At 43.7% G+C, this 27,624-nt stretch overlaps 1 protein-coding gene across 2 annotated transcripts; it reads right to left on the reverse strand.

Annotated features, from left to right (window-relative positions):
- Positions 1-84: 84 nt before the first annotated feature.
- On the reverse strand, positions 85-27,592 carry magu (SPARC related modular calcium binding-like protein magu). Of its 2 annotated transcripts, none has more exons than XM_055072230.1 (10): positions 27,291-27,592; positions 22,565-22,979; positions 19,072-19,173; positions 18,098-18,325; positions 14,285-14,389; positions 10,182-10,427; positions 9,367-9,448; positions 6,394-6,469; positions 5,558-5,732; positions 85-3,027 (listed from the first exon to the last, which is right to left on the reverse strand). In XM_055072230.1, exons 1-10 carry the CDS (start codon positions 27,462-27,464, stop codon positions 2,957-2,959), a joined length of 1,674 nt encoding a protein of 557 aa, XP_054928205.1. In that variant the 5' UTR covers positions 27,465-27,592; the 3' UTR covers positions 85-2,956. The 2 variants fall into 2 exon arrangements, with proteins under 2 accessions (XP_054928205.1, XP_054928204.1); XM_055072229.1 differs by having other exon boundaries at positions 14,285-14,425.
- Positions 27,593-27,624: the final 32 nt, after the last annotated feature.

Genomic DNA, 27,624 nt, shown 5'->3' on the forward strand with positions numbered 1-27,624 from the left:
AGGCTGGAGGAAGGACAGCAGGGCTGATCTGACAATCATCTGCGCTCCCTCCTCGTTGTAGGGAACAAATGGCAGAAATGAATCGACTCTCAGTGAATACCTTTATTACAACCTTTTCAGCCATACATCACATTAGAGAGTGGCTGAACAAAGTGTTACTGGTGACCTTACGTCTGATGTCTCGCATCTAACTGCTCCTTTATGAATGAAATCACAGTACACAATGTCGTGCGAACCATGAGCCTGAGGCAGCCAGCGCTCATTTTTACAATGCTATAACCAACCATGGCAAAACAAGAGTTGACAAAGCTGAGTATACGTTCTTCCACTGATGAGCTCACAAGATGCGCATTGGTCGGAGAGGGTGTATGAAAGGTCGGCCGTGGGACCTTTGAAAAAAAAAAAGTCAGTGTGGAGCAAAAAATGTACTATCATGGACAAATGAACTGTGGACAGGACAGTTTAAACACACGCAGACCATATTCACTCATGCAAGACACACACATCAGAAGTCTTGACAGGGTCTTACATGGGTCAGGCCTACGTCTATCTCCCAGCGCCCATTGAAAGCCATGTGGTTATACAAAACCAGTGGGGGCGCATGTTACAATCAATGCTGACGTACTATTTTTGTAACCACCATCATGACACACAATCTGTTCTGATGCAGGCATTAGTGTAACTACCCTTTGGCAAAACATTTTTGTTTGTTTTTCAGAATTTCTGAGCTCCAAATACAGGGTGTGAGTTTAATGTGAAGGCGAGTCTTGTATGAATAAATATGGCAGCTTCATTGAAACACTGTATAAAAATGCTGCAATTCATTTTGCCAGGGCTACAATTATAAAGCAAGTCATAGGGTACATCAACGTTCAAGTCAATTGCATTCCACAGTTCTCGAGGTTGAAAACAAGTTTCAGATTCTGCCAACATCAGCTGAATTTTTCCTGTTCAGGTTTCCTGTTCAATTTCAAACATGGAGGCAAAAGTGCTGTTCTCCCCTATCCAAGTGCTCAACATTTGTATAAGAGATCTGAGAAACGGTAAAGCTGCTTGAAAGGAAATAAAATGTTTGCCACTGAACATCACTAGACAAAATAAAAGCAAGACACTTTGCATCTGTGGAGCAATCTAAAAAAACATCTTGATTGTAATGCATGTTGGGTGAATAATCAGCAATGCAAAGCATCACTTCACTGCTAAGGAAGAACACAGGACAAGTCCTGAGGCAAGGCGAGCGCAGGTCAGCACTTATCCTGTGTTCTTCGTTAGTCGTCCACATCCTTTTGCATGCTGCCTACAATGAACCCACTAGCAGACGAATGGCTTCACTGCATTGCGTCAACAACCCCAGTTCTTCCTTCCCCAAGCTTTCACAGTTACATAAGTTTGAGTCCACAAACAAGTAAGCAAAGATGATCGTTGGTTTAATTTAACTTTACAACTTATAGTCACTACGAATGGAATGGGTTCAAAGCCACCTTAAGAAAAAAAAATTTAAAAATTCTATGCCTAGTTTCACAGCTAAAATCAGCCTTTTTACAAAATCAAACTTTTTGTGAATGAGGCCAAAATTTGGATGCCTTCTTCATCCAAGATTTAAGAATGCAGACAGATACACTATTCACTCCCGTTTCAGATCGCCTAATGGCTCAAACGTTTATGGCTGAACATTTGCAATGCGATATTGTGGAGCACAGTTTGCAACAGACATGACACGCAGCATGATGGCATGTTGAATCTCTTTACCAGGACTCAAACCTGCAATTTGAGAGACATTGGTCTAGTCAAACAATGCACTAATGCGTTCCAAACGCCAAACGAGCCTAAAATACTCGCTTTCATTGATACATCTCTCTTCAGCACCCACTGCAAGCTCTGACTTGGGTCAATGTCAATAGATGGACACGTTAAAAGGCCTGCGATAAACATGTATGCAGTAACAAAACAGTGATTGTGCTGAAATGGTGGCAAAGATGACATGCTCTCTACCACTGAGTAAGTACATGAGAAACATCATAACAGCATTACCATGTTGACAGTTAGTACAACAAAGAATTTGCATAATGGAATTGGTTCGCTTGTTTTGGTTAATACAATGGCACAAATGATAATGATGTCGAATGGATAATGTGTGCAGGTACTAAAACTTTGATTCAATATTTTTCTTTAAAACAATGACTACTCATTATGAGTTGTATAGCAAGAATGTGCACACAACAAGCAATAACTAGGTCAGGATTTACAATGGGGCTCAAACATTACTAAAAGCTGCATAACATGAACAAGCGTGCAGCCATTGTGCACATGCGAAAACTTCGATGGCACCAGGAAATATGAATGGAAACATCTGCTTTTAGAAAAGGCAGATGGCTTTTTAGAATGAACTAAAAAGGAGTGCACAAACTTTTGCACGCACATTGTTCTGGGCTCAGGGAATGTGACATCACGCAGGCACCAGCCTTCAAGAAAGCAAAATCGAACCCACTTAGCTGGAAAAAACTCTAAAAAGAAGAGGAAAAAAATTATCAAATGATTCTCGTCCTTCATTCCCATTCCTTCTTTATGACCTGTTGGGCCAAATACTTCGCCAGGACAATAACTACAGCGCAGGATAGCATGCAAAGCATAAAGAATGAAATTGGAGAATAATCACTACGCGAGCCAGGACCCCGAAACACTTCAGCAAATTCCACAAAGTGCTCCACGCTCAGCAATGGCACATCTGTCACTACGCAAGCACAGAAAACAACAAATGCTGGGAACTTTCAATTCCGGTAGCCTTACGACAACTCCCAATTAATGTGCGACCCCCGTCTAGTACGAGGGCTGTCGATCGAAGGACTGACGAGCAGAAACATCACGCAGTTCAGCGCACGTGGCCATTACGTCTCAGCTGGGCAACCCCACCGTGAGCTGAGGGCAAGCTCAAAGGGCATCCTTCACTTCGTTAGCCTCATCTGCTTATGAGGATGGTCGAAAAAGGATTGGGCCCTTTTCGTGTCCCACTGCTGGGCCGTGCAGAATCTGAAACAGAGGTCACAGAACAATGACCGGAAGGCAAGATCCGACACCATAGCAAGAACCATGGCATTAATATTTGAATAATTTTTGTGACAGAATTTATACAGACACTCCAGACAAATTTCCCCTGTCAGCGTTGCCATGAGGCTCTGCCTATGTTTAGGTATATGAATTGAATTATGGAGTTTTACGTGCCAAAACCACTTTCTGATTATGAGGCACGCCGTAGTGGAGGACTCCGGAAAGTTCGACCACCTGGGGTTCTTTAATGTGCACTAAATCTAAGCACACGGGTGTTTTCGCATTTCGTCCCCATCGAAATGCGGCCGCCGTGGCCGGGATTCGATCCCGCGACCTCGTGCTCAGCAGCCCAACACCATAGCCACTGAGCAACCACGGCGGGTTAGGTATATGCATGTAATATGCTTGTCCATGTTGCATATGCAGGTTATATACTGCTATGCTATTCAATCACTAAAGTAGCTCATACCAGGCCTTAAGTTCTTAACCAAATTATTCCTCAGATTATACCTCATTGACAAGTGCCACGAAACATAAGATTCAAAGCACGTTGCCTTTTATCTTAAACCTTCTCGAGACTATTAAATATATAAGTGCAAAACGATATCAGTGCTCAAACCTGAAAGCAATGTAATCCTTTAAAAATACCTTACAGGCTCCTATTGGCATTTCATCAGGGAAGGATGTGCAGCAAACGTCATGCTACTAATATACAAAAAATTAAGATTACTCGGTAGCAGCAATAATTCGACACGTATGTAAAATTAAAAAAGAAAAAAACAAGTAATTCACAACATACATAAACTGATATCATAAAATAATGTGTCACATTTAAGCTTAAGAACAGAAAATGCGAGTAACCAATGAAAAAAACAAAGAAAATATATGCGGGTGTCATGCAGATGGGCTCACCAAGCAATAAAAACAACACAGTAGTGAATACCAGGCAAGAATAGTGCGTCTCAGAAAAAAAGAACAACGAAAATAACAAGCAACATATAATATTACATTATTGAAAAAGTATTAGTGGCTACAATACAAAGGTGAATCAGAAAGTCTTTGCCTCTCTAAAACAGCTTTTTTCAACCTGTTCTTGAAAGATTTTAAAGCAATAACCGTAGCTCACGATGTCCGATTGTACCATAAGAAGCCAACAAACAATGACACCAAGGGCAGCATGGGGGAAACTACATGTACTTATTAACTGAATTAAAGAAATGATAAATTAATGGAAATGAAGGGGAATCAAAAAACAACTGGCCACAGGTGGAGCATGAACCCACGTCTTCGCATGACGCTCTTACCAATTGAGCTACCGCGGCGCCGTTATCCATAAACACCCCACTTGGTGGGGTGTTTATGTTTATCTAATAGAACTAAACCTGGGAGTGTTAGCCAGTGCCACACCTCACGGTCTTGATGGCAGATATGGAATATCCTTTCTTGTCGCATGCGTCACGTGTACGTGATCTTTTTTGGATGAAGGCAACTGGTTAATAAACCCACACGGTATTTACCCGATTCTAACACGCGCCTTTCTTTCTTTCTTTTCTTTAAAGACGAATGGGCCGAAAATTGCCTGCACGGTGCAATTGGACACGATACCAAAACCACATTTGGGATGTTTGTGTGCTTTACCGCATAACAGATATGTATTGAGGCGAAGCTGACTAAAATCCTGTGGTGAAGCTGACTTTTAGAAACCGGCCACTGTTGTGAAATACATATTAGACCCTTGCCCAATTTTATTGCTAAAAAGTCGGGTGCTAGTTATACTTCTTTGTTCAAGAGCTTTAATGTCATTTCTACGTTAGTTTTCCACTTTGTACACATAGAAAGCGGGCGTGTGTTTGATTCCGGGGCGTGCTGGAATCGTGCAAATACTGTCAAATGAATTAGTGGTGCGCATCGGCGTTTTCCCTGCATCTTGTTTAATTCCACCCGCCGGATAATTCGATGAGTTTCGTCGGTCCCGTCAGAGTCCAATTAACGGAAGTTGGCTGTATTGCACAAACTGCGGCCGTGCAAAGCCGTATGATAAAATGGACATGCAACAGCTAACATTTGGGATCATTGGCCTATCATGCTGCATGGGTAGGCTACAATCCGTTATGAGCAGCTTTGGCTTTGCTCATAAATGGAGTGGGAGACCCTGAAGTACAGCGAGCCATCACGTGTGCAGCAACATGTTCTTGTGTTTAGGTGTGTGTGTGTGTGTGTGTTTGTGTGTGTGTGTGTGTGTGTAGCTATGGCAAGACAAGTTCTGCACTCCAGCACTCAGGACTGAATGCATGTTTTCATGGTGAGTGGCTTGCTTTGAGGAAGTAAAACCAAAAACATTCAACAAAATACAGATTTCTTAATCCTATATGTCACCCTTTACTAACCCATGGCATTTCTACTGTTAAGAACAAAACGGTCACTCAAACTCTGATGTCGAGAGTCCGTTACAGCAGGATTTCAAAGCCCCTGTAATGCGGAGCGTGGAACAATGGTCCAAGAAAAACCGTACCTGCCACTGGCTTGCCACACTTCAACCACTCGTCCTGGCTAATTCGGCTGTCATCATTCTCATCGCAGAAGCGAAGAAAGTTGCGCCAGCACTTGCGTAACTTTTTCCTGCCACCGTTCTTGAGGAAGCTTGCCCAGCCACGCCGGAACTGCTTCCACTCTTTTCGCTCCAACACCTGCACACATCAACGTCCCAATGTTCACTGCAACATACAAAAACATGCCTTCAATCAGTGTGTCTCCTTGGCTTCTCTGCCAAGAAGGGCCACACCGCACCTCAAGTGAAGGAGTTGTTGCACTTCAATAATACTCACTGGTGAACCTTGTATGCTTACAAAAACTTTCTCTGCGCATGAGACCTTTGCGGTACACAACTGCACTTTTACTTTTACAACTCGCATACAAGTGACAAAAGACTTGGAACAACAGAGACTGACCAGCAACACATTGTTTTTAGCTCACAGTGATTTTTTCAACGACCCTGATGTTGCCAATTTTCCATGCTACAGGAATTGGTCTTTTTAATCTTGCTCAAAGCAAGTACCCATCAGGTGTCCTTTCCCCACCAGAAGACTTCTAAAGGTACGCTTGGAGGGAAACTTTTTTTGTAAATCTTGATGTAGCACTCACAGAATTGTAGAAAGAGCCCCAATTCACATACTTTATGCAAAACTTGGGAGAACTAGCATTGGCAGTTATTCACGTCTCTCTAGCCTCACTCTCTAGCTATTACAAAGAGAAGATGAGGGGATCGGAGGTCATACCTAAAATTTGGGGACTTGATGACCCAACGCACACTTTTAAAGCTCTGCACTGAGGAATGTGGGCCAGTAGTACCTGATTGTGGTTGACGTCGAGTGCGGAGAACTTCCATCGCAGCACGTCATCTCCCATGGTCTTTGACCCTGAAGGGCTGCAAGAAATGGTGTTCTTGTCAGCCACACTGTGGGCTAGTCATCTCACTTGGTATTCTGTGTTTCGAGCCACTCGGCAAAACATGATGGGAACATGCTATATTCGTACAGCAAAAAATTTCTTCGTGCCAGACTAGGTAACGCATTCCCTTGTGAACAGTCAATCAAAGAAGTGTACAGGACACGAAATTTGCAAAAAGAAAAAAAAAAGAAGCTGATTTACCAATAAGTGTGGGCACACAGCTTCAAACTAAAAGTTTTACTCTGAAGCAGCTCTAGTGACCAACATAAGATGACCCATTAAATTAGAAGCATAAAGCCTTAACACAGCAGACATTCACATTTGTTGCAGAACTCTTGTCCTGTAAACATGTGTGGTTGGCTGTACCTATAAAATTTCTAGTACACACAAAAAAATTAACTGCTATTGCAGCCAAATTGAATTGGTATTTAAGCTAGTTGCTGACTCATCATCTTCACGGAAAGGGAGAGAAAGTTTATGGTACACGAAAGCCACACCTTGTAGGTTTCCACTGAATTTGTTTGGCTTGACTGCCTGATTCATGTTATAGCTACTGCAACTGGCTAGGGCCAAAGCACTTATGCATAGGTGGAAAACATGAAAGAGCACTCACAAATGTACAGTGCAACCTTTCTTATATGTTTTTAGGGGACCACGAAAAAAGAATGCGACCCACGAAACTGCAACACCTGATAACGCTTACAATAGCACCACTGAGAAGAGAAAGAAAGCTACTCTCACAAAAAAATCTTATTTAAGTTGAATACGAAGCCTGCAAACTATTGAAAACCTGCTCAGTAAAGCTTGATATCGCTGCATGATGGTTTGACTGAACTTTAAGTGCTCTTTTGCAGTGGTTGTAGCCATAAATCAGACTTAATAAAGCTTGTAATTTCCATCCAGTGCTTGGGTCATACCTTCAATAAGAACAGCCTATTTTCGAGCACTCACAGCCCTTTCCCAGTTTCTTGGCAGCCTTGTATGTCGAAGTAACTGCCCAAGATCATGAAATAGCATCCACAAAGATGAGTGTGATGCAACTCCTTGCATCTTCATCCAGCTTTTCTTGACTTTTGATTTGGTGAACCGTGTTGAGATTGGAGACTACCAAAGATCTGAACATCGCAGTGGCAATCTTTCAGTGTCACAGGGCAGGTTCTATGAGGTGACTGTTTTCAGTGGCAACATGTGGCAGCCGCCGGAATGATGCCGCACTGGTGGTGTGCCGTCACAGCTTTTGGGTGCAACAACTACGACCGGTGCCTTAGAGCGTGAGAGCCAAGTAGGCGCAACAAACAGGAACATATCAACGAGCTTCTAATGTATTCAAAGTTGTAAAAACTCTACTACATGCTCTTCGTATATAAAAGCATCACGCTTGGCCAGTATAAAATCTGGGAAATGCTTATAAGGGGTTTTGCGAGAGAGAGAGAGAGAGAGAGAGAGAGAGGGAGTAAACCAGACTGAGTCCAGTTTGCTACCCTACATGTGAAGAGGGGAATGGGGAGTGAAAGAGAGAGAGAGAAAACGTGAGTCTATACCACACTTTCACATGTGCTAAGTTAGGTGCAGGATGTCTATGGTCGGGCACTCAAGTCTGTTGCCTTCAGGTAGTGAAGAAGCGCTCGAACTGCTTTCTGGGCTAATGAACTGTGAGGCCAGGCTCCCAAGATCTTTGCTTCTGTAAATGGCCTGTCGTCCAGTCTATTCAAGGCACACTGGAGAGTGCGACGTTGGTTATCAAAGCGAGAATGGTGGCACCGAAGATGATTGATGGTCTCTTCACACTTGCACTTAGCGCACATTGGCGAGTCCACCATTCAATACGATAGCTGTAGGAGTTAGTGAATGCTACTCCTACCCACAGCCGACACAGCAGTGTTGCGTCATGTTGTGAAAGGTTTACTGGTAATTTAAGCTTCGGTGATGGGTCAAGGCTGTATAAACGCCACTTCGAGTTCTGTGGTGCATGCCAGTAAGTTAACGCGATGGTACTAGCGATACTGTGGAGCTATCTTGCAGCGTCTACTCTCGATAAAGGTACATATAAGGAGCGTCGGTGAGCCAGCCTGGGCACGTCGAGCAGCGTCATCGACGAGGCGATTACCAACGATGCCACAATATCCCGGCAGCAATTGAAAGATGATATGTCCTTGTTCAGAAGTGCAATGGCAAGTTTCGTTGATTTTAGACCTCAGCTGTTCATAATTGCCACGCCGTAAACCTCGCAAGCTCTGGAGGGCTGCTTTCGAATCACAAAATACTGCCCATTTGTTAGGCGGTTCTTTTTCAACGTATTCGACAGCAGCGCAGCGAGCGGCCAGTTCGGAACCTGTAGATGTCGTTACAGTTGAAGTCTTAAACTAGTGCAGCAATAAAGGTAGGATGCAACGACGCCACTAATAAAAATATAAGCAAGGACGCCTTTCGCCTGGCTGCACTCGTGTGAAGCAATCACAGCTATCGTAGCAACGAGGTGAGCTAACGTTCCGCATTGTCATGGATGCGTCCACTTTCTAGATGATGAAAAGAAAAAAAAAATCTGGCTCGTAAAACTGACTCTCATAGTATTTACGGCACACTGACGCTTGCCCCACTATTTTTTTCTAAGATTCAGAGGGTTTGAAAGTTCATTGAACGAAAAAAGAGAGAGAGAAATTGAAAACGTTATGTCAGTATTCCTTTAGAGGAGTACTGACATAATGTTTTCAATTTACTTTTTTTTTCGTATTTCATACTTTTTTCTTATTTTTTTACGTCCGGATGAACCTCCAATTGTTTTTTCACTGCTCACTCCAACTTCACTCAACGCCTACCTTTTGGGAACACAGTGAACACAATGTTTTTCGGGAACACAGCGAAGGTAGGTCCTACCTGGTACCAGCTTGCTCCCGCTCCCTCTCGAAGCTGTGCAGAAGTGCAGCTAAAAACAGCTGCTTCTTCCTGAAGGGGCAACCTGCACAAGCAAAGTCCCGTTGTACTCCCCTTCTTATCCAATTCGTTCACATAGTTACTTCAAAGTACCGAAGGCACTTTGAATGGGGATGGGGTCAGTACACTTGATGCAAACGTACGTACAACTGGCAATAGACAAAGGACTAAGGCATATTGTGAAGTAAAAAGCTCATTAATTCAAGCTTCGCAGGGATGGTCATAAATTGCACCTGAATGAAACTGGGCCTGACAATGCTCAAATCACTTGGAGCACTTCAAAAATCATCAGTTCTTTTACAAAAGGAGTCAGTGATCAAACAAAGCAATCCCGAACAGTCGGGTGGTGAGAATACTTATTTAGAGAGACACTTGATGAGTGGCTTCATCGAGTCATTTATAATGACTATGCATTGTGCTACATGCATTTGTATGCACTGTGCTGTTTGCTGGCACAATACGTTTTCGTTAAAATAATATCTGTTATCAACTTTACCATCTGTTGAATGTTTCCTCTTTATCCCTCCACTGGCTTCTTCTAAAGAATGGTTCCTTGAATTCCAAATAAAAGCTGCATCCCAATAACCTAACAAATTAAAGTAAGAAGATCGCATTTCCTACTTGACCAACCTACGTGGCTGGCAGAGGTTTAGGTCCATCATCATTTTACCTATTGATTGTCCAGTTGATACATTAGGAACCTTGCAAGGTACAGTAAAATAACAATGCGCAAACAGTCTAGAATGCAGACCACTTGCCTTTGAATGTGTCGCCGAGTAAAGTGGCACAGTCGGGCCGAGACGTGGACGTTGTTCCGCGTAGCGGTCGCCCAGTCCGCACGCTCACGCACCAGCACAGGCCTCCATGGCACTGCGCCGGCATGTATGTACGGCCATCTGGTTGGCACTCGGGCACGTAGATCCGCGGTGCATCCCGCTGCGCCTCCTGTGCTTGTCGCCGCGAAACACCGCAGTCCTCCCCAGCCCCTACAGGCCAGGGTCCACCTGCGACACATGGAACAGAGACGATTGCCACGTGAAGAGGAAACAAAAAGAAAAGGAATAAAGTACCCTAAGTGAAGGGAATCGAGACAATAAATGTTTTTGTCGGTTACAACCACATGAAGCCAACAGACAATGAAGCCAAGGAAAGCATAAGGGAAGATACTGCATAATACACCACTAAAAAGAAAGAAAGAAAGAAAGAAAAAGAAAAAAGGAATCTGTGTGTATAACACATGGAAATAACTGCACACAACAACGCTCAAATCTTTCACATAGAAACAGTCTTCATTTGCGGGTGCACGACTCATCCACATCGTATCTTTGGCCAGCAGCTCTGTTTGCCACCTCGACTGCGATGCTGATAAACTTCAGCTTCTGTTTTGCTGCAAAGGAATGCTGTTGAGCGGCACAGCTAAGTTCTGGTTGACCGGCACTATGTACACTATTTGCTAACTACTAACACAGCCAAAAGTGCAGAATGGCGATCCAAAAAGACGAAGAGAATGGGCGACCATAAATGAGGGAAGGGAGCTTCAAGGTGCGGGGATGTAGAGAGGGTAGGGTTGCCTTGGAGATAAACGAACTTTGGATGGCGGATAACTTTTTAATTCACATATAAACTGCACGTGGACTTTGCTGTTACATTTTTTTTTGCATTTTTGGCGTGGGATGTGTGTGCGCGAAATATGGTAACTGTTGCTTTAAATTAAAATGCAGAAATATTAGGGAATATGAAAGTGAAACGCGACAAAAGGACAACTAAAGTGCACTTTCTTGGGTATCTGTGTATATATATATATATATATATATATATAAACCTAAATCTAGTTCTGGGAGCGCTAGGGAGTGCCACTCAAGGCAGTGCGAAAGAAAGACTTACAGTTACGCATACTTAACTCAGATTCAACTCTCTGATAACCATTAGTGTTTATGTTTATGCGAATTCAACATAATGCATGTATCATGACATTTCATTATGTGTAAGTGATTTCACATTCCCTGTTGTTTGTCTAAGCAGCAACGTATATGCGCACATGGGCTCTAACATTTGAGAGTGCCAGCCATGTAAGCAAGTCCACATTTGCTGTATATGTATAATTCTAGTGGTGTTGTGTCACCACTGTTACTCGAAAAAGTCTTATCATTATTTCTTGGAATAAATCTTTTTTTTTATAATACTTCAGCTATACATGCCGAGGCTTCTCACAGCACTGTGACCAGTCACCTTTTGTTCTTTAATTTGTACTGCGCAGGAAGTCATCAAGCCGGCTGAACACGCTAGGTGTAGCGAGCTCAATTCAATGTCCACGAAAGCAGTCCATACAATTGCCTGCTCAGATATTTCACGTCATTAAAGGGCGGCATTGCTATGATTCGTGCCGGGTGCTTGTGGATGCAAGCGCGCAAGCAACGCCTCAGTCTAGTCGCCGCGGAAAACTGCTATAACTGTGGCAAAGTGGAGACTCTAGATCACTTGCTTCTGGGGTGTAGTGCTTTCCAGGCACTCCAGGAGGAACTCTCCAGCTGCTACCACGTGCGTGGGCTGATCCCTCATGATCCCTCTCGCACGCCGGAGGTGTCTCGCAACCCACCGTGCGACTTCCTCGAGCAGTTCGGCCTTGCCACCTGGCTGCTCTACGTGACCCGACGGTACTGGTGTGCGGGGCTGGTCGACAAACTCCCTCGAGGAAGTCACTCCACAAGTGAACTATTGGTAACTTTGACCAAGTTGCTATGTTGTAGGTATGTAAATAGTTCCCTTATATATTCTCTCCTCTCTGTTGTTATCCTCTCCCTGTTCTTTACACCCCTTACTCCAACCTCCACTGCTGACCATCATTCAGGTGCCAGCCATCTGCACTAGACAGTTACCGCACGGCCGGCAGAAAATTTACTTTCATCACCTTCTTTTTTATGTAGTTTTTATGATTTATGTCTTCACTAAATAAGCCACCAATTACTACTAATGTTACACCTTGATAAAACAAAGTTGGCAACATCAGCAATCAGCTTCGTTATATTGAAATTTCATTATATTAATATTCAATTTTTGATACACGATTGCCAATGGGTTTTTCTTATATGGAAGGGGCAACAATATTTGCGGAATTATGGGGCAATCGGAAAAAGAAAACTTCAATGAGAAAAACAACATTATGGCGAGGAAGATGCACGTTTTGTGCCACGTTGACGATATCTTCACATCGGTGGTACAAAGCGAAGCCAGCCATGTTTTAGCGTCCACTCTGCCCCAAGGGCCACTAGTGTGGCCAACAGTGGGATGATGCTATCATGAAAAGTGCCGGCAGCTGGGAGCAAATGCTTCATCTACCTCTCGCTTCAATGCATCTCTGAAACTAGAGATTACGCAACCTCCAGCATTAAACGTGCGGGCAGACAGCGCGCAGCTGCCACTCCGTCTCAGCTCATCCAGACTTTGTATGTGGTGCAGCAGGAGGAGGAGGAGGGAGATCATAATTAAAAAAAAAGGAGAGGTCGGCCTGGAGCAGCAGATTACCTCTAAAACAGGGCATGCGAGCTGCTCAGCCACCCTCACGGCTAGCCATGCGAAGCCATGACCGTGCTAGAAATGGAAATGCGCACCAACCTGCCCCCCCACCCTTCCTTCCGACACCTCCCGCCCTCATATGTACTTGATGGCGTTACTGCGAGCTCGCTCCCCTCCCCCCCTTTCCCCTTCTTCGCATGGGAAGACTGAGCTCATCCTTTCTTGGCTCACCCTCACACGCTTTCACTCACACCACAGCATGTGGGGCACAATAGGATCTTATTACACTTGGACTTTATACGAAACATGACACTACTCCACTTCGATGGTCGCTCTCAGTCCCCTGGCGTGCAATTTGAGAGGTGTATTCGCAAGCAGCTGCATGTAATTCAACCACTGGACCACCTGCGTGAACACAAATTTCCATTTACTGTCTTAGTATTCCTTTATGGTAACAGTGAAACGTCGTTATATTGAAATAGTCTACAAACACACTTTGTTATACTGAGGTTAAAAATACATGCTGTTCTATGGACAAGAGGTTATGAAAAGTTAAATACCTTGTTATATTGAAGTTCGTTACAGTCGAATTCACTTATAACCATACCTGTTTTAACAACGTATCAGATATAACGATGAGCAGCCACTGCGGTGCCAACTTTCGTGCATGTTCTATGGTAAAATAAACTGCTTACTGCAACACTCCCATGCTGCATTATCGGTTATAACAATTAAATCTAGCTACTGGGTGTGCGTGCTGAAAAGAAAAAAGAATGCATAATCCTCTAGAGTGTATGTTCTTTAGATGCGAACTGCTTCACCATACCCGCCTTTGTACATGCCTTCGTCGGCATGCCTTCATCGAATTGTTTAAAAAAGGAAACAGAAAGAATGTCAAGAAAGAATGCAGCCGCTCTGACACACTCATCTTCGGTTCGCACCACCTTGTCGCGTCGCACCATCTCTCCCATCTCTCTTCCACCCTCTCTCCGACGCTGCAGGGTTTAAAGGAGCGATGAAGGCATGCTGTGCGGGATGCGCTGCGCAAAGGCGGGTGTGGCGGAGTGTCATTTTTCCCCCTGGATCTCGCAACGATTAATGCTATAAAGCAGGTTCGACCCTACTTCTTCAAGTCAAATGAACGCATTTAGGTGTTTGTCTCCTTCTGTGTTTTTGTGCAACCCGGTTATAACGATTATCGGTTACAACAATGGTATTTTCTTATCACTCGAACATTGCTAGAAGTGGGTGTTCTGACCGTATATATTGAGGTTTAGCCGTACCATGCTCCGCGATTTCAGGACAACCGCACCGCATTTCAGGACAACCAAGGGTGGCGTGCACTCACCTGGTTCTTGTGTCTCCTGGCTGTCCTTGTCCTCGTCCTCTGTGGGCCGGTTCTCTGGTCGCAGGGCTCCGGCCAGGACGGCCGCCGCATCCGGGTTTCCCCCCTCTGAGTTCAACGACATGAACACGCGCAGGGAAACCACTGCGTTCCCCTCACATGCCGTGCGTGCGCGCACATGCACCCCAGGCTGCCATGCAGGGCCGGATTAAGAGGGTTGTAACCACCCCCGGGGATGCCACTGCATGATCAGCTGACGTGCAACACTTCCCAAGGAAGTCCTCTCTCTTTTTTTTTTTTCTGTTCCCACGTGACCCCGGAAGATGGCAGAAATATACAAAGATCAGAACAAAAAAAGCGTAGAATGGTACAAAAAAAATAAGGTGGCAATGGTCAGGCATTCTTACGCACCTTTCTGTGCAATTGAAGAACTTGCAGAGTGGTACCGTAATCATCAAGTTAATAAAAAAAAAGTGAAATGAGACTCCCGGACATCGTGGATAAAGCTAGTCCTGAAGAAATGTGCATTTGCCGCACGTGAATTATAGTACTTCACAGTGCTGTAGCGTGACGACAGCTTTCGTGCGCTGGATGGCTGTTAACATCTGGCTGCATGACGGGCTAAACATCTGGGACTGTAGTGCCAGTGATCGGGAGCATTCACTCTATACACAATGTGGCATGGCTGGGCAGGTATTGAAATATATGCGAAGTTCTGTTTACGGTTAGGATATCCACTTAGACATACAGAATTGAGATAGTTTTTTAGAAGTTTATGTTCACAATTAGACACCAAGGATCACAGCGCTCAACAGACGCAAAGTATTACATGTTCATGCAGTTACCGTTTGCTATTGAAATTTTGTGAGGTACATTTTGATATGGTACTGCATGGTTATATGATCCCTGGCGAAGCGTAAGTGTACCCAAGAAGGGAAATCGAGATATCCTGTGGCTTCTGCTGTCTCAGCACTAAATAATCCTGCACCGCTGTTCAGTTTTATAGTTTAGTCTCTCTGGGTTCTTGTGGTCGTTATGAAAATGAAAGAGGTGAGAGGAAGAGTGCCAGAGCATGGACAATGTTTAGCGTGTGCTTGCTGGTACTGCATGCAAGCAGCAGTGACAGGTGTTGAAGGAAGGTTGTTGCCACCACAGCCATGTTCATGGAGCACGACAAAGAAACTTGAAAGGAAGCTTTGGATTGTGCAACAATTAATGGAACTGGAAATAATATGCATCACATAAAAGGTCCCCTCATTAAAAAAAATACAAGCGTGGCGCGTAGGTTGTGCGGTGGTGATCGTGTCTGCAAAGTATGAAACAGCTGCGTGGTATGAAAACGGTTGACGTTTTCAAACAGAAGGCCGTGCACCCTTCCTCTTGAGAGTCAAGGTCACACGGCACAAATGCCTCTATGCAAGATGCACTGCTTGCAATGTTACCAACTATAGTCCGTGACTTTGGTTAATCATCCAATTGCCGAATGCACAATGCCACCGCAGGAAATGTGTTGTGCAGCAAAAAAGAAAGAGAAGAGAGAAAAAAAAGAAGGTGCGGCTCGTCGTGTGAATGTTACGCGGTCCCTCAGTTCGGGTATAAAAGAAGGCATAGAAGGAAAACCGCTTGCAGACGCTAGTCTAGGCAAAGGGAAAGAGTGTCTACATTTGCAGTGAAGCTCGTCTCCTGGTGGCACAGAAACAAGACAGTTTAATTTCTTCCATCTCCCTCAATAGGTATGAACAGATTTGAGAACCTTTTTGTAAACAGATACTGAACCAGCATATCTTCCATGTGAAACATGAATTTGCCCAAATGCGGAAGACAAAAACAAAAGAATGTCAAATTTAACACTCAGCGGCACATTTTCTCTTACTTTTATTGTAAATGAGATGTTTACGTTTTCTTCCCCAGCTGAAACTAGGATCGATATGAATGTGTGACTTACTTTCAGGAGCAATCTTGTGCACGCTATGACTACGTATCTTTCCTTTCGTTGCCACAGACAGTTGTCTGCGAGTACAGTTTGTAATGACTCATCTGTCACTCAAGCAACTTCAGTTGAGAGCGGCACGGGCATGTTGTCTTTGTTTCTATCTACCATCTCAACTGCACTGTTCAACTTAAAGATGATGACGACTTGTGCTTGATCACCATACTCTACCTCACCAATTCTGCGCAGTGTAGCAGAAGATATGGCTCGGGCCATCAGACAACCAGAAAAGATACTAACCAGGAGAAGGGTTCCTCTAATGTCCAGCTCCGACTGCCCCTGAGCGATGCCAACTGAATGCAAGCTTTATAGAACAGTTAGTAGTGCAGAGTGGGCTGGACCTTCCCCCTTTGGAACACGCAAGCAGCTCTCGTTACTGATTGGCTGACGCAAGCCACATCTGTCGCTTTAGACTGCACAAAGATGGTGAGGGAGAGTGTAAATAACACCGTTAAAGCTGCAAATACCATTTTCTCATATCACTCATTGCACACTCTTCACCTTTCTTTCAAGTTTTTTTTTTGCTATCCTTCAAGAATCAGTGCCACAGGTTAGTATTGGCAGAGTACAGCAACTGCAGACACATACGTACAGTGACCTGTGATTTTGCCATGAGAATTTAAAAAAAGCAATTTGCATTTGCAAAGCTTACTGCCACTTGAATTTAGCAGAAAGATAGAATTTAATAGTCCAGATTATACAACATAATACGTAGCAGTGCTACATGCCTGGATTGTCAGGAAAATAATGCAAATTCGCCTTTGTCTAAGCTTCTTGCCACAAGTGGTGTCTAGAATATGGCTGTCATATAATGTCACCTGGTTGCTTTCATAATCTGCTGCGTGGCAAAGCCGGGCCTTCAAGATTGGCTTCTGTTAATAACTGGGGAGTGCATTGTGGACATCACTGGAGATGCAGACTAAGGCGAATTTGCATTTTTTTCTTACGAAACTAGGAAATAAGTGCTAAGTACTACACTGAACGATTTGGACTGTAATATGCAAGCTTGCTGCTAAATTTGAGTGAAAACAAAGCAGCAGTAAACGCAAAATCATGTTGCAGTATTGCAAGGGGCGCAGGCAGAGGTTACCACCAAACCATGCGAATAATAGCACCAAGAGCGACATTGCATTATTCAGACTTTATTAATTCAATTAGCATTCTTAGCATACCCCGTCACTTTCCTCTGTGTGTGTCTCTAACTGTCTTCTGTGCACAACGACATATTTCTTCAACTGGAGGGACCCCACTCCCCAGCCCCAATGTTACGTGACTCACTGCCTGCACAATCTGAACAGTCCTGCTCTAGCACGTTGTGCTGGCGCCGGTGGGGCTGTCCTTCTTTCCATTGATAGTTTAACGGGGCCGTGGAAACAATGCGGTTTGCTTGTTTCTGCACTCACAATTTTCTTTCACCGGATATACAGGATATGCAGGACACGACATATATGTCATTATATATTTGACATGAGCTCAATGAGAATCATGTTGGAGTGCAATTTGACATGCGGCGCAAAACATGTGGGTCGACTTCACTGCAGTGGATTGAAGTTCCATGTGAATGTGCTTCTCGAATGGCTGTGAAGCAGAGCAGGGAGCGTCGCTACAATGCATTAACACTAGTTGCTTTAATGTCAACAGCAATCGTGAGATAGATTCTACCATAACTTCTTATAAAATGAAATCTTACTGCAAAATTTGAGCAAAAGCCAAAGCAACAGCAAGAGCGAAATCCTCTTTTTAAAATTTTTTAAAGGAAAAAGCGCAGGTCACTGTACAAAGTCACTTAATCCGGCCCCGCAAACATGCAGAGAGAAGGTGCTTACTGTCCACGCGAACGGGGCTCCCCTGAAGACAGTGCAGCCACTCGGAGAGCGACAGAAGCCGATCCCGATTGGCGTCGCAGTACCGGGCGAGGCCCCGGGCACACGCCTGAGGCTCCACGATGCGACGTGCCAGACGTCGCAGGTCCCGAACCTCGTGCAGCTGCAGGTGTCCATCATTGTCCACGTCCAGCTCGGAGAACTTCCACCTGAGCACCGCCGGCACACGACCTGCATTGTTGTGCCGCCATAAAAGCTGCCTTAGCTTCCCTCGATGGATGCCGCCGTCTCGAAGGTGCTGTGCTGCTGATGGAATCGCCTCACTATTGCACACAGTTGTGCCATGGTAGCAGTGCTGCCATTTTTTTTTTAACTTGCAAACATTTTATTGTTTGATGATACCTTGCAGACGCCATTCAGGGCATTGTGTAATGGTGGCATCACAAAAGCAAGATTGCTGCACCACCCTCCCCAAAACAAAAAAAGCTAATCAGGAAAAGTGCAGAACAAACAAAACAACCCATAAGTTTTGTAGTAGTTTGATTATTCGCACAACTAGTTATTGTGCCAGAATGGTATGTAAAATCCCAGAGAACGAGCTGAATATTTGTGCTAACTTGCTAAAAATACACACAAAAAATCATTTTGCACCTGCGGATTCCCAAGTGCGAAATTGCAAGTAAATTCCCACCATGCAAAATTGACTCAACAGTAATCTCATTCTACCCAGATGCTTTCAGTGATAACTCACAAAGCAAAGAGCCCTTAAATGATCCTCATAATGTGATAGTGTTAAGAAAAATATGAAAGGTGTTGAAAAACAACTTCTTTTTTAACGCTTAGGACATTTACTGCCTGTGTAGGGGGACAACCTGGAACTGTGCTCGCAACTGAGGGTGTACTAGGAATGTACTAAGGGTGTCACTGAGGTGCATAAATAGGGGTGCCACAGATATGGGTGCACAACAGCGGTGTACCTGTGGCATTGGCAGTGGGAGGCTTGGGGAGCCTGTCAAACTCCTTCTGGAATATGCCCACCAAGTTCAGGTTGAACCGACTGCGATCAACACTTGAACAACCTGTGAAAAGAAAACAAAGGGCGCTAAGTATGTCACAAGAAAATTTTACCTCAGAAGCTCTCGTCATAAGTACACGGGAACAAAGAAATCATTTTGGACAGCTTCCATTGCACCTGATTTGATGAGATTTGTTCCGGTTAACAGAAAGACAACAGTAACAAGTAGGTTTTCTATTTAGGCTGTAAATTTTAAACAAGAATTGCTTAGGAATGCACAAATTTTGAATGACTGAGGCATCAAGTTAGCTCAGCAATAAAAAGCAAATTGCAATTCTGTAAGCTGTTGCTATTGTGACGCCTAAAGTGAACAACATGGATGTACAGTCGTCAACAAATTATTTGGACGCATTTGATTACTCAGACTGCTTCGCGGCATCACCACTGTCCATAGATAGACTTGTTAAATAAGGATGACTGAAATTGACTGACTGACACCTTACAGCGCGCTGTTCAATAAATCGGGCTCAGCCTGCATGAATCAAATAGAAATAGCGATATTCTGGGTTTGATATGTCACCGGCATGGAGTTTGACGAAGTTTGTTGCACTTAACAGAAAAAGTTATAATCTAGTTACTGCAGGAAGCAGATTTATTTATTTGGCCTGTCAATTTCTTTTTAAAAATTTTGTTGAGAACTGCAAAATTGAAAAAAAAAAAAATTATCAAGTTTACAAACCTGTAACTCAGCAATGAAAAATTATATCACAATCCTGTGAACTTCACCTCGTCACACACTTGAAGTGAACCAAATTGATGTGTTATGCGCCGCTCTGAAATTTATATCACTAATTCGTCAATAAGACTTTTGCAAAAGCCTCATAAACTGCTAAACTGTGACAGTTTACATAAGCTGTACACTCATACCTCAAATTTGCTCGCCTTAGATGCCCTGAAAGATGTAGTATACAGAACTGCAATACATCCTTTTGGCAGGGAGTTATGAATTTGCGAAGTTCGGGCTTCGATTTTACTGAAACATAACCAATTTTCAGAAGGCTGCATTAAAAATCACAGGCCCTTTACCAAAACTCATCTTCCTAGAGCCAGTAAAACTAAGCTTTCTCTCTTAAAGACAACAAATTTCATTCAAATTGGTCGAGTGGTCTTCTCAGGAGAGCATTTCTGCATCTCACATGTACTTGAATAGGAAAATCGGAGTTGGTCCCCAGCTACAGCCGCCAACAAAAGAGTGCCAGCATCTCATGGTGTTAGAGCTCAATATAGTTGTGAAACAACTTTAGTAAGCCCCATAGCTTTAGCGAGCCTTGTCCAAAGTCTCAAGCATAATTTCTTACCCAGGACGCGCATGGCACATTTAGTTTATTGCGAGAGAGAAAGAGGCACTAATTCCTCAACGGTTTCATAACAACCATGTAGGAATAAAAGCAAGACAAGCAACAGCATTCAGAAATATGTCAACATGCTGAGAACAATTTTTTTTTCATGGCTACTTGCAATGTGATGGATGTAAAAAAACAAACAAACTGCAGCTTTACAAAATGTTTGGAGTCGTGATTACTGATTAGTCAATTGACTCATTGATTGATTGATTGATATAAAGATAAATAAATAAATAAATAATGTTAAATGCACAAAAGCAGCACAGGGCCCATGGGAGATGCCATGGGAGATCGAGGTCCTCAAATTAGTTTAGACCGTCAGGGGGTTCTTTAATGTGCAGACAAAACTCAGTGCCATGGATGTTTTTGCATTCTGCCCCTATTGGAATGCAGCCGGCTGCACCAAAAAATATAAACTGCATCATTGTGCTCCACAGCACAAAGCCACAGCCACATGAGTCGGCACTGTGGGTAGTGCAATAGGTGTAAAACTCGCCACAGTGTGGGTGTAAAACTAGTGTGGGTGTAAAACTTGCCACAGAACAGTTCTGGAGTGAACTGACAGGCAAGGCAATTATGAAACCCATGACCCATCTATACGATTCCATCTCTTTATTGTGTACTAAACAGGAACACAAAATCAGTTCAGGTTAACAAAGTGTCCTTTTGAAATTCTATCGTCATCAATTTCACAGTAATAAATTCATTATCAGAATACAAAAATGAAGGCAAAAGCTTGCAATGTAGTCTACATTTGCTAATAAAAAGCGATCAGAATCTGTGACGTCAAGCCAAGCTAGCGCAGGTACTTCAAGAAGGTGTCATCAATGGTTCTTTCGTTTTCACATTTTTTTTCTATCTTAACAAGCCTCTCCCCATGATATATGAGTGGATTTTTTTTTGGTGCTGCAGAAGGGTAATTTACTAACATGGAACAAATTATTTTTCTTCTTTGCGTCATTACAACAGCAATGACAATAACAACAGCCACGACAAATACAAAATTCTCGAACTTCCTCTCTTGCGGTGTCGTCTGGTCCTTTCGATGACTGTTCCAAATTTATTATCATTTGAAGCTGTGAAGTTTCAACGCAGCAACAGGGAAAGTAGCAATGCACTTCATAAGTTTATACAACACCTCTAGTCAGTTATGTCACTAAGGGTTCTATCCCCCAGCTGAAATACAAGGGCGAATCGGAAAGTCTTGTCCTCCGCCTTTTTTTTTTTTTAGCCAGATTACGGCTGTAAATGCAAAGTCAATGTATCCATTCCCAGCAGTGGACCTTTCTTGGACTGGCCTGGCCTTAGCTGCCAGTATCTCCATGGCACGGTGCTGCTGTCAGTTGAAGACGGCGGTTGTGCTTCATGCATCCACAGCGCACAAGCAGCGAAGTGCCATTCGTTTTCTACGGAGCAAGGGACGAACGGCCATTGAAATTTACAGGGAAATGCAGCCTACGTATGAGGAAAGGTGTCTCACTTTGAGAAGTGCAAAGTGGTGGTTTTGTGAGCTCGTAAAAGGCTGTGAAGACTTCCACGAAAATGAGCATTCGGGGAGGATGCGCGACGAATCCTGCCACAGGGGCATGTGGCAACTACGTGGAAAAATAGTGTAAAGTATGTAGAATAGTATGTATATTTGTAATTACCTGTATGTCCCTTATTTTGGCCAATAAAAGATAGGGGCAAAGACTTTTTGATTCGCCCCCGTATTTTTCACATGTTTCTTGAATAACTATTTCTTCAATTTCACCACATTTCCTAATCAAATAAGCTTCTTTCCTTACCTTTTTTAAAATTTTGTTGCTAATAGATACGGATTTAGTGGAGGTCAACAGGTAGCATCCAGAAAATTGGCGCCAGGACGCGCTTCCAGCTCCTGTGGAGCACAAGCTCATGGCATCCGAGATTGGCTTCCGTGGCTTCTGTTACCCAGAGGAAGACCTCCCTTGAGGTGTGATTTGGACACTAACATACCATTCTCGTGAGTGTGCTGCCACGTTGAAAAGAAATCAACGTCAAGAACAATGCAGCCAACACAATGTTCCTCACCTGTCTTGGCCTCTGCCTGGTGAGACGCCCTGCGCTGGAACGACCCCTGTCGCCGGGTTGTGCAGTTGGGCTTCTGCAGGTGAACCGAGGTTCCCACCAGGGGCCTGCCCTGGGCGTCCACGCACCAACAGTATCCCGTCAGCTGGTGGCACTGGACGAGCTGGAATGCGCCGTCCGGCGCGCACTCTGGAACGAACGAGCCTGGCTGCTGCTTCTGCTGCTTGCGCTGGAGCAGGCACCGTGCCACCCCTGCGGCTTGTGTTGGCTCGGTGCAGGGGCCGGCATGTCTTATTTCTACAAAATTCCCCTCGCATCGGGAACGCTCAAAGTCGCAACGTGTGGTGTACGTGCGCCCATCTGAGCCACAAAGAGGCTCCCCAGTGCAGTTCTGCGTAGGAGGTGGGCATCCTGCTGTCTGCAGAGGAGACAGAAATTATTGTAAGCTTAGAACAGAAAATGATGATGATGATGATGACGACAACGACGACAACAACAACAACAACGATAATAATAATAATTGTTGTTATTATTTTCTATCAATGCATTTACTATTAACAATGGACGTGGGAATCAGAACGATAAACTGCATGACAATGTCTCTGCTACCTGTGCAGTAGAAAGCCATGTAGATACGACAGACACAACAAGTATATAATGATGAAGTCACAGTGAGGGATGTGCATCCGAAATACATTATTACAATTTACGTGAGACACATTATGCAGCATAAATGAGAACAGTAATGTTACCTAGTTTAGACGCACAACATAATGTAAAGTGCAACCTATACATAAAGTAGCCTACATAATGTTGCCAACATTCGCACAGGGAAAACCTATCCTGACATCGTCCGGATACAGCTGTGCCACAGCTGTGCCAGCACATGAACACCAGCTTGAACATGTGCAGCTGTTACGACATTATTTATGTGTCAATTGTTTAGATTGTACAAAAGCATTTACAGCACATGTAAGTGCACCCGTCAGCAAAAGTATACTGACAAGAGCCGCGCCAAAAAAGCTGAATTTATTTGTAATCCAGAGGCACAAACCGACATTGACAAGTGCACTGGAAAGTTTGCAATGCCAAGTTGGAACTACCATACTCAATTTCAAGTTATATTCATTGATGAAGAAGAAAATCAGCTTTATCACAGAATGACTGGTCCGTACACTTTTGCCTAAAGGAGTACAATCTGATTAGACTTGTCCCATCTAGCTGCAGTGCTCACGACATAACACAGGTGATGTAATCTGATACAGAGAGTGCATCTGTCACTGAAACAAAGCAGTGATAACAATGATAACTAGGGGAATGGGGTCAACAGCGAAAAGCAAAACACATACGTAGCAGTATACAAGGTGTGGCAGGTATTTGAGAAGAAACACCTGAGTGAAGCAAAACAATAAAATTAACAAAATAAAAAAAAAGTAAATCTTTGTTGCAGTTTCCCTTTGATGCCACAAAACATCAGGGCCACCTCAATTGAGAACAGAGCTTTCGTTAAAAAAAAAAAGAAAAAAAAAAGAGGTTCCTGATGTAAGTTTTCGAGTTACCTGAAACTACAATAAGCTGTATGTAACTGCTTGACAAAAACCTTTATTAACAATCACTAAAGTTAACTACACCTCAGCCCACTTACAAGGAACTGTTCTGAGGTGTAAAAAGCCTCTGTTGTAAGACAATTTAGTTCTTACTGTACTTGCCCTCAAAACAATCTCTGAAGGAGAAGAAGCAGGTCACTGTCCATAGTCAAAACACCATGGTGTTGTAAGATCTGTATAAATCTCTTCTTTACAATAGGAAGCCTGCTACACAAAAGTGTGTTAAGTAACCTTGAGCACACAATGCAAAGTTCGGGAGCACAGTTGATTAAGGGTGCCAGATGATCTGTCCATTGTGCTTCTTAAACAAAATGATGCTTTTGAGATCCCCCCATATGGAGCTGCTGTAGTTAAACACGCTTGAAAAATTTTCCATGACCAGACAGTATTCCGTCGAACTCCCACCTACAAAAGTAATACCTAGTACAGACACCTTTGTTGTCGTGCCAGAAAACGTGTCGAGGTTTGCTTTGCTGGCACGTATCCAGCAAGTGCAGACTCAACTTTTGACAGGCTATACACAAGCTTGCTGTACGTAACCTAGCACTGTGAATGTGTGGTTGCCCATAGTGCTCCATTCTTGCTGCGTAAATTTTGTTGCAGAACTGTTCTCAAGGGTTAGATTATAGCATGCTTACAGTATAGGCTGCGTTCAACAGCTTGATGAACGATGCTGCCCATTCCTTCAGTGTGCTCTTGACAAGGGAATGTACGGTGCATGAGATGTGTGTCTTTGAAAGTTAAAATTTCCGGCAAGATCATAGTTTGTGCTCCCCTGTGCACCACACATGCTCTTCTGTTAACTTTCAAGGTGCATGAGCTGGCAAGGCTTCCTTTCTGCATCTTCGTTTGGAGGTCAGTTAGTTGCGACTGCTGTGCCGTAGTTTGTCTCGTTATTACTAGCTGATCTAGCGAGGTAAAATGAGGTAGCTGTAAGTCAGCACATTCCACAGGCTTTCTGTAATATGTTTCAGATCATGGAAAACTGTTCACGCTAAGTAATTTTAAGTGAGGCCATTGTAAGTGGGATAAACTTTATCAAGCTGCAATAAAACGACTGACACAATTTTGCAGGCAATATTCTTGTCGAACAGTGTGATAGTGATTTCAAGGTTTTATTGAGCCAGACTTCTCTTTATCTTTCTCTCTTAATTGGATACATGTTTTCAAACCAAATAATAATAATAATAATAATAATAATAATAATAATAATAATAATAATAATAATAATAACAGTGATGATGATGATGATGATCCAGAGACAACAAACATAGCAGACTTGTCAAAGCTAACATTGTCTCATAATTAAACATCCAAGTTTTGTCTGCAGCAGGAGCTGAACACCATATGTTTGCTGTCAAACAGCATGCGTCTGCAGGAGAAGCTAGATATATTCAACAGAGTCTTTTCCAACTCTCCATCTCCCCTCGTTTCGCAAATTCACCATAACACTTTGTCAAGCAAACCAACAAGACCAACTAGGGCTGTGCAAGTATCTGGAACTTTCAAATAACATATTAAGTATATTGCATGCCCTTTTCACTTTGGTCTTTGAATTTAATACTCACTATTCGTAAACACCAATATTTTTCTAGTAGTCTTAGAATACTTTGAATCCCCAAATGTGTGCTAAATTCCATCCAGGCAGCATAGCAAACATAAAGCATGAGGAGTTATGCAGTGGAGTATGTAACAGCACTCATGGAGCCCGACTTTAACTAAACCGCTGTCATTCACCAATGAGTCCAGAGTGTGCAAATAAAGTGCTTGTTTACTTCTAATAATCCATTTGTTCTCTTAATAAACAACACTTCATGATGCATAACAAGAGAAACTTGCTAATGCTGTTGATATACTAGGACATGGCTGTTCATTATTCAAAAGGTATTCAATATTCGATTCGATCCCTAAAATTAGTATTCACGAACCCTTAAGACCAACATCATGTTGCAATGCGTGTTGTTAATAGCCTGCCATTATGTGTATATATATATATATATATATATATATATATATATATATATATATTCACAGCTAACATGGCTGCATCCCTCACATGCTTGCCTCTTAAGAAACAGCTAAATGATTTGAAGCACAAAGAGAAAGATCTGTAATGTACAGCACGCGTTTATTCAGTTGAGTGTAAATTAAATCAGCTAGCATTAGTAAGTAGCACAATGCAAGAAGCCAGTTTAAACATGACATTGTAACTGATATCTGAAGTACTTTTAGCCTTAATGAGCGATAAATACAAGTGTACAAATAACACTTCAAGAATCTGTAACAGCCGACAATCACGAAAACTGCGATAGATAACAAGCAAGCGCTAACTTCATAAGGCGCGCCGGGCACTTGTCAATTCGTTCCGGTATGCATCGCTGGCAATGTGTCAACCTCAAAACATATCTCGGTTTCCGCGCTTGCTAGGCTCAAGGTTAGATACCGCGTGCTCACAATATGAACCCATTCAGAGTACGGCGGCCACGACGCAGATCGCCTTAATTACTTCCAGCCGGGCACCGACATCCCTCGTTCCCCGAAGAGCCGTCGCTAACTGTTTACATGTAGAGGAGCCCGAACGTAGAAAAAAGAAATAAGAACAGCCCGTGGCCGACGAAAGGATCCCCACTTGTTTCGATTGTAAGTACCTGTGCGGAGGGCGCACAGATACGAGCTACGAAACCGCGAACCCGCTCGCCGCGAGTGGCTTTACAGAAGAAACAACTTTTCTTGTTTTGTTTGTTTTCTACCGCTGATGACCGCTCACGGCCGATGCTCGCGTACGCAGAGCAAGCGAGCCGAGCTGGAAAACCGCGCTCAACCACCTGCCAGTCGGAAACACCACTTCGGGCTGCGGTTACGCTCTTAATCAGCTGCCTACCGCACACCCGATGTCACGTGTCAAGCGACGCCGAGAGGAAATGACAACTGTCGTGATGAGGCCCGAGCCCCACGTACCATACGAAGCGCGCTCGCAGCAGCAGGTAAGTAAGTACGTATACACACACGCACCAACACACGCACAGGCGGCACGCAGTCTCGTCAGCGCGCTGGATCAGCACGTGCGCGCGTTTTGCGATCGCGTGCACGAAGAGTGCCAGGTGTCGCTACCCGCGTCTCACCTGGAGAGCCAGCGTCGGGTCCGCAGCTGTAGCGAGGGCGAGCGCGGCGGCAAAGGCAGCGAGCAGGGCCATAATGCCCCACTGCGCGCACATCCATCCGCTGCCTGCAGCGAAGGCCGGACTCGCGCAGGAAGCCGTCGGAGCCAGCGCCCTGCTAGTCGCGAAAGCGTTCATGAAATCCCTGTTTTAGCAACCGACAAAATAACTTCCAATTGGTTTCTTAAAAATTTGTCGCGGCACCTACTGCGGAAAATTAATTTAAAGGCTGCCCAATTTATCGACTATTTGGCAAAAATATTCATTTAGGTTACATCTAGAGGGCGCTAAGCTCTGT

The sequence above is a fragment of the Dermacentor andersoni genome, chromosome 7 (assembly GCF_023375885.2).
Source record: "Dermacentor andersoni chromosome 7, qqDerAnde1_hic_scaffold, whole genome shotgun sequence".
Lineage (NCBI taxonomy): Eukaryota > Metazoa > Arthropoda > Arachnida > Ixodida > Ixodidae > Dermacentor > Dermacentor andersoni.

What these genes read in the sequence shown, in the direction of transcription:
- magu (XM_055072229.1), bottom strand. Translation starts at nt 27,464, where the DNA reads ATGAACGCTTTCGCGACTAGCAGGGCGCTGGCTCCGACGGCTTCCTGC. An exon ending in GAGCCCCGTTCGCGTGGACA is followed by an intron (nt 14,426 to 18,097) that starts GTAAGCACCTTC and finishes AGGGGAACGCAG; the next exon opens with TGGTTTCCCTGCGCGTGTTC. An exon ending in TCGACGTCAACCACAATCAG is followed by an intron (nt 5,733 to 6,393) that starts GTACTACTGGCC and finishes TGATGTGTGCAG; the next exon opens with GTGTTGGAGCGAAAAGAGTG.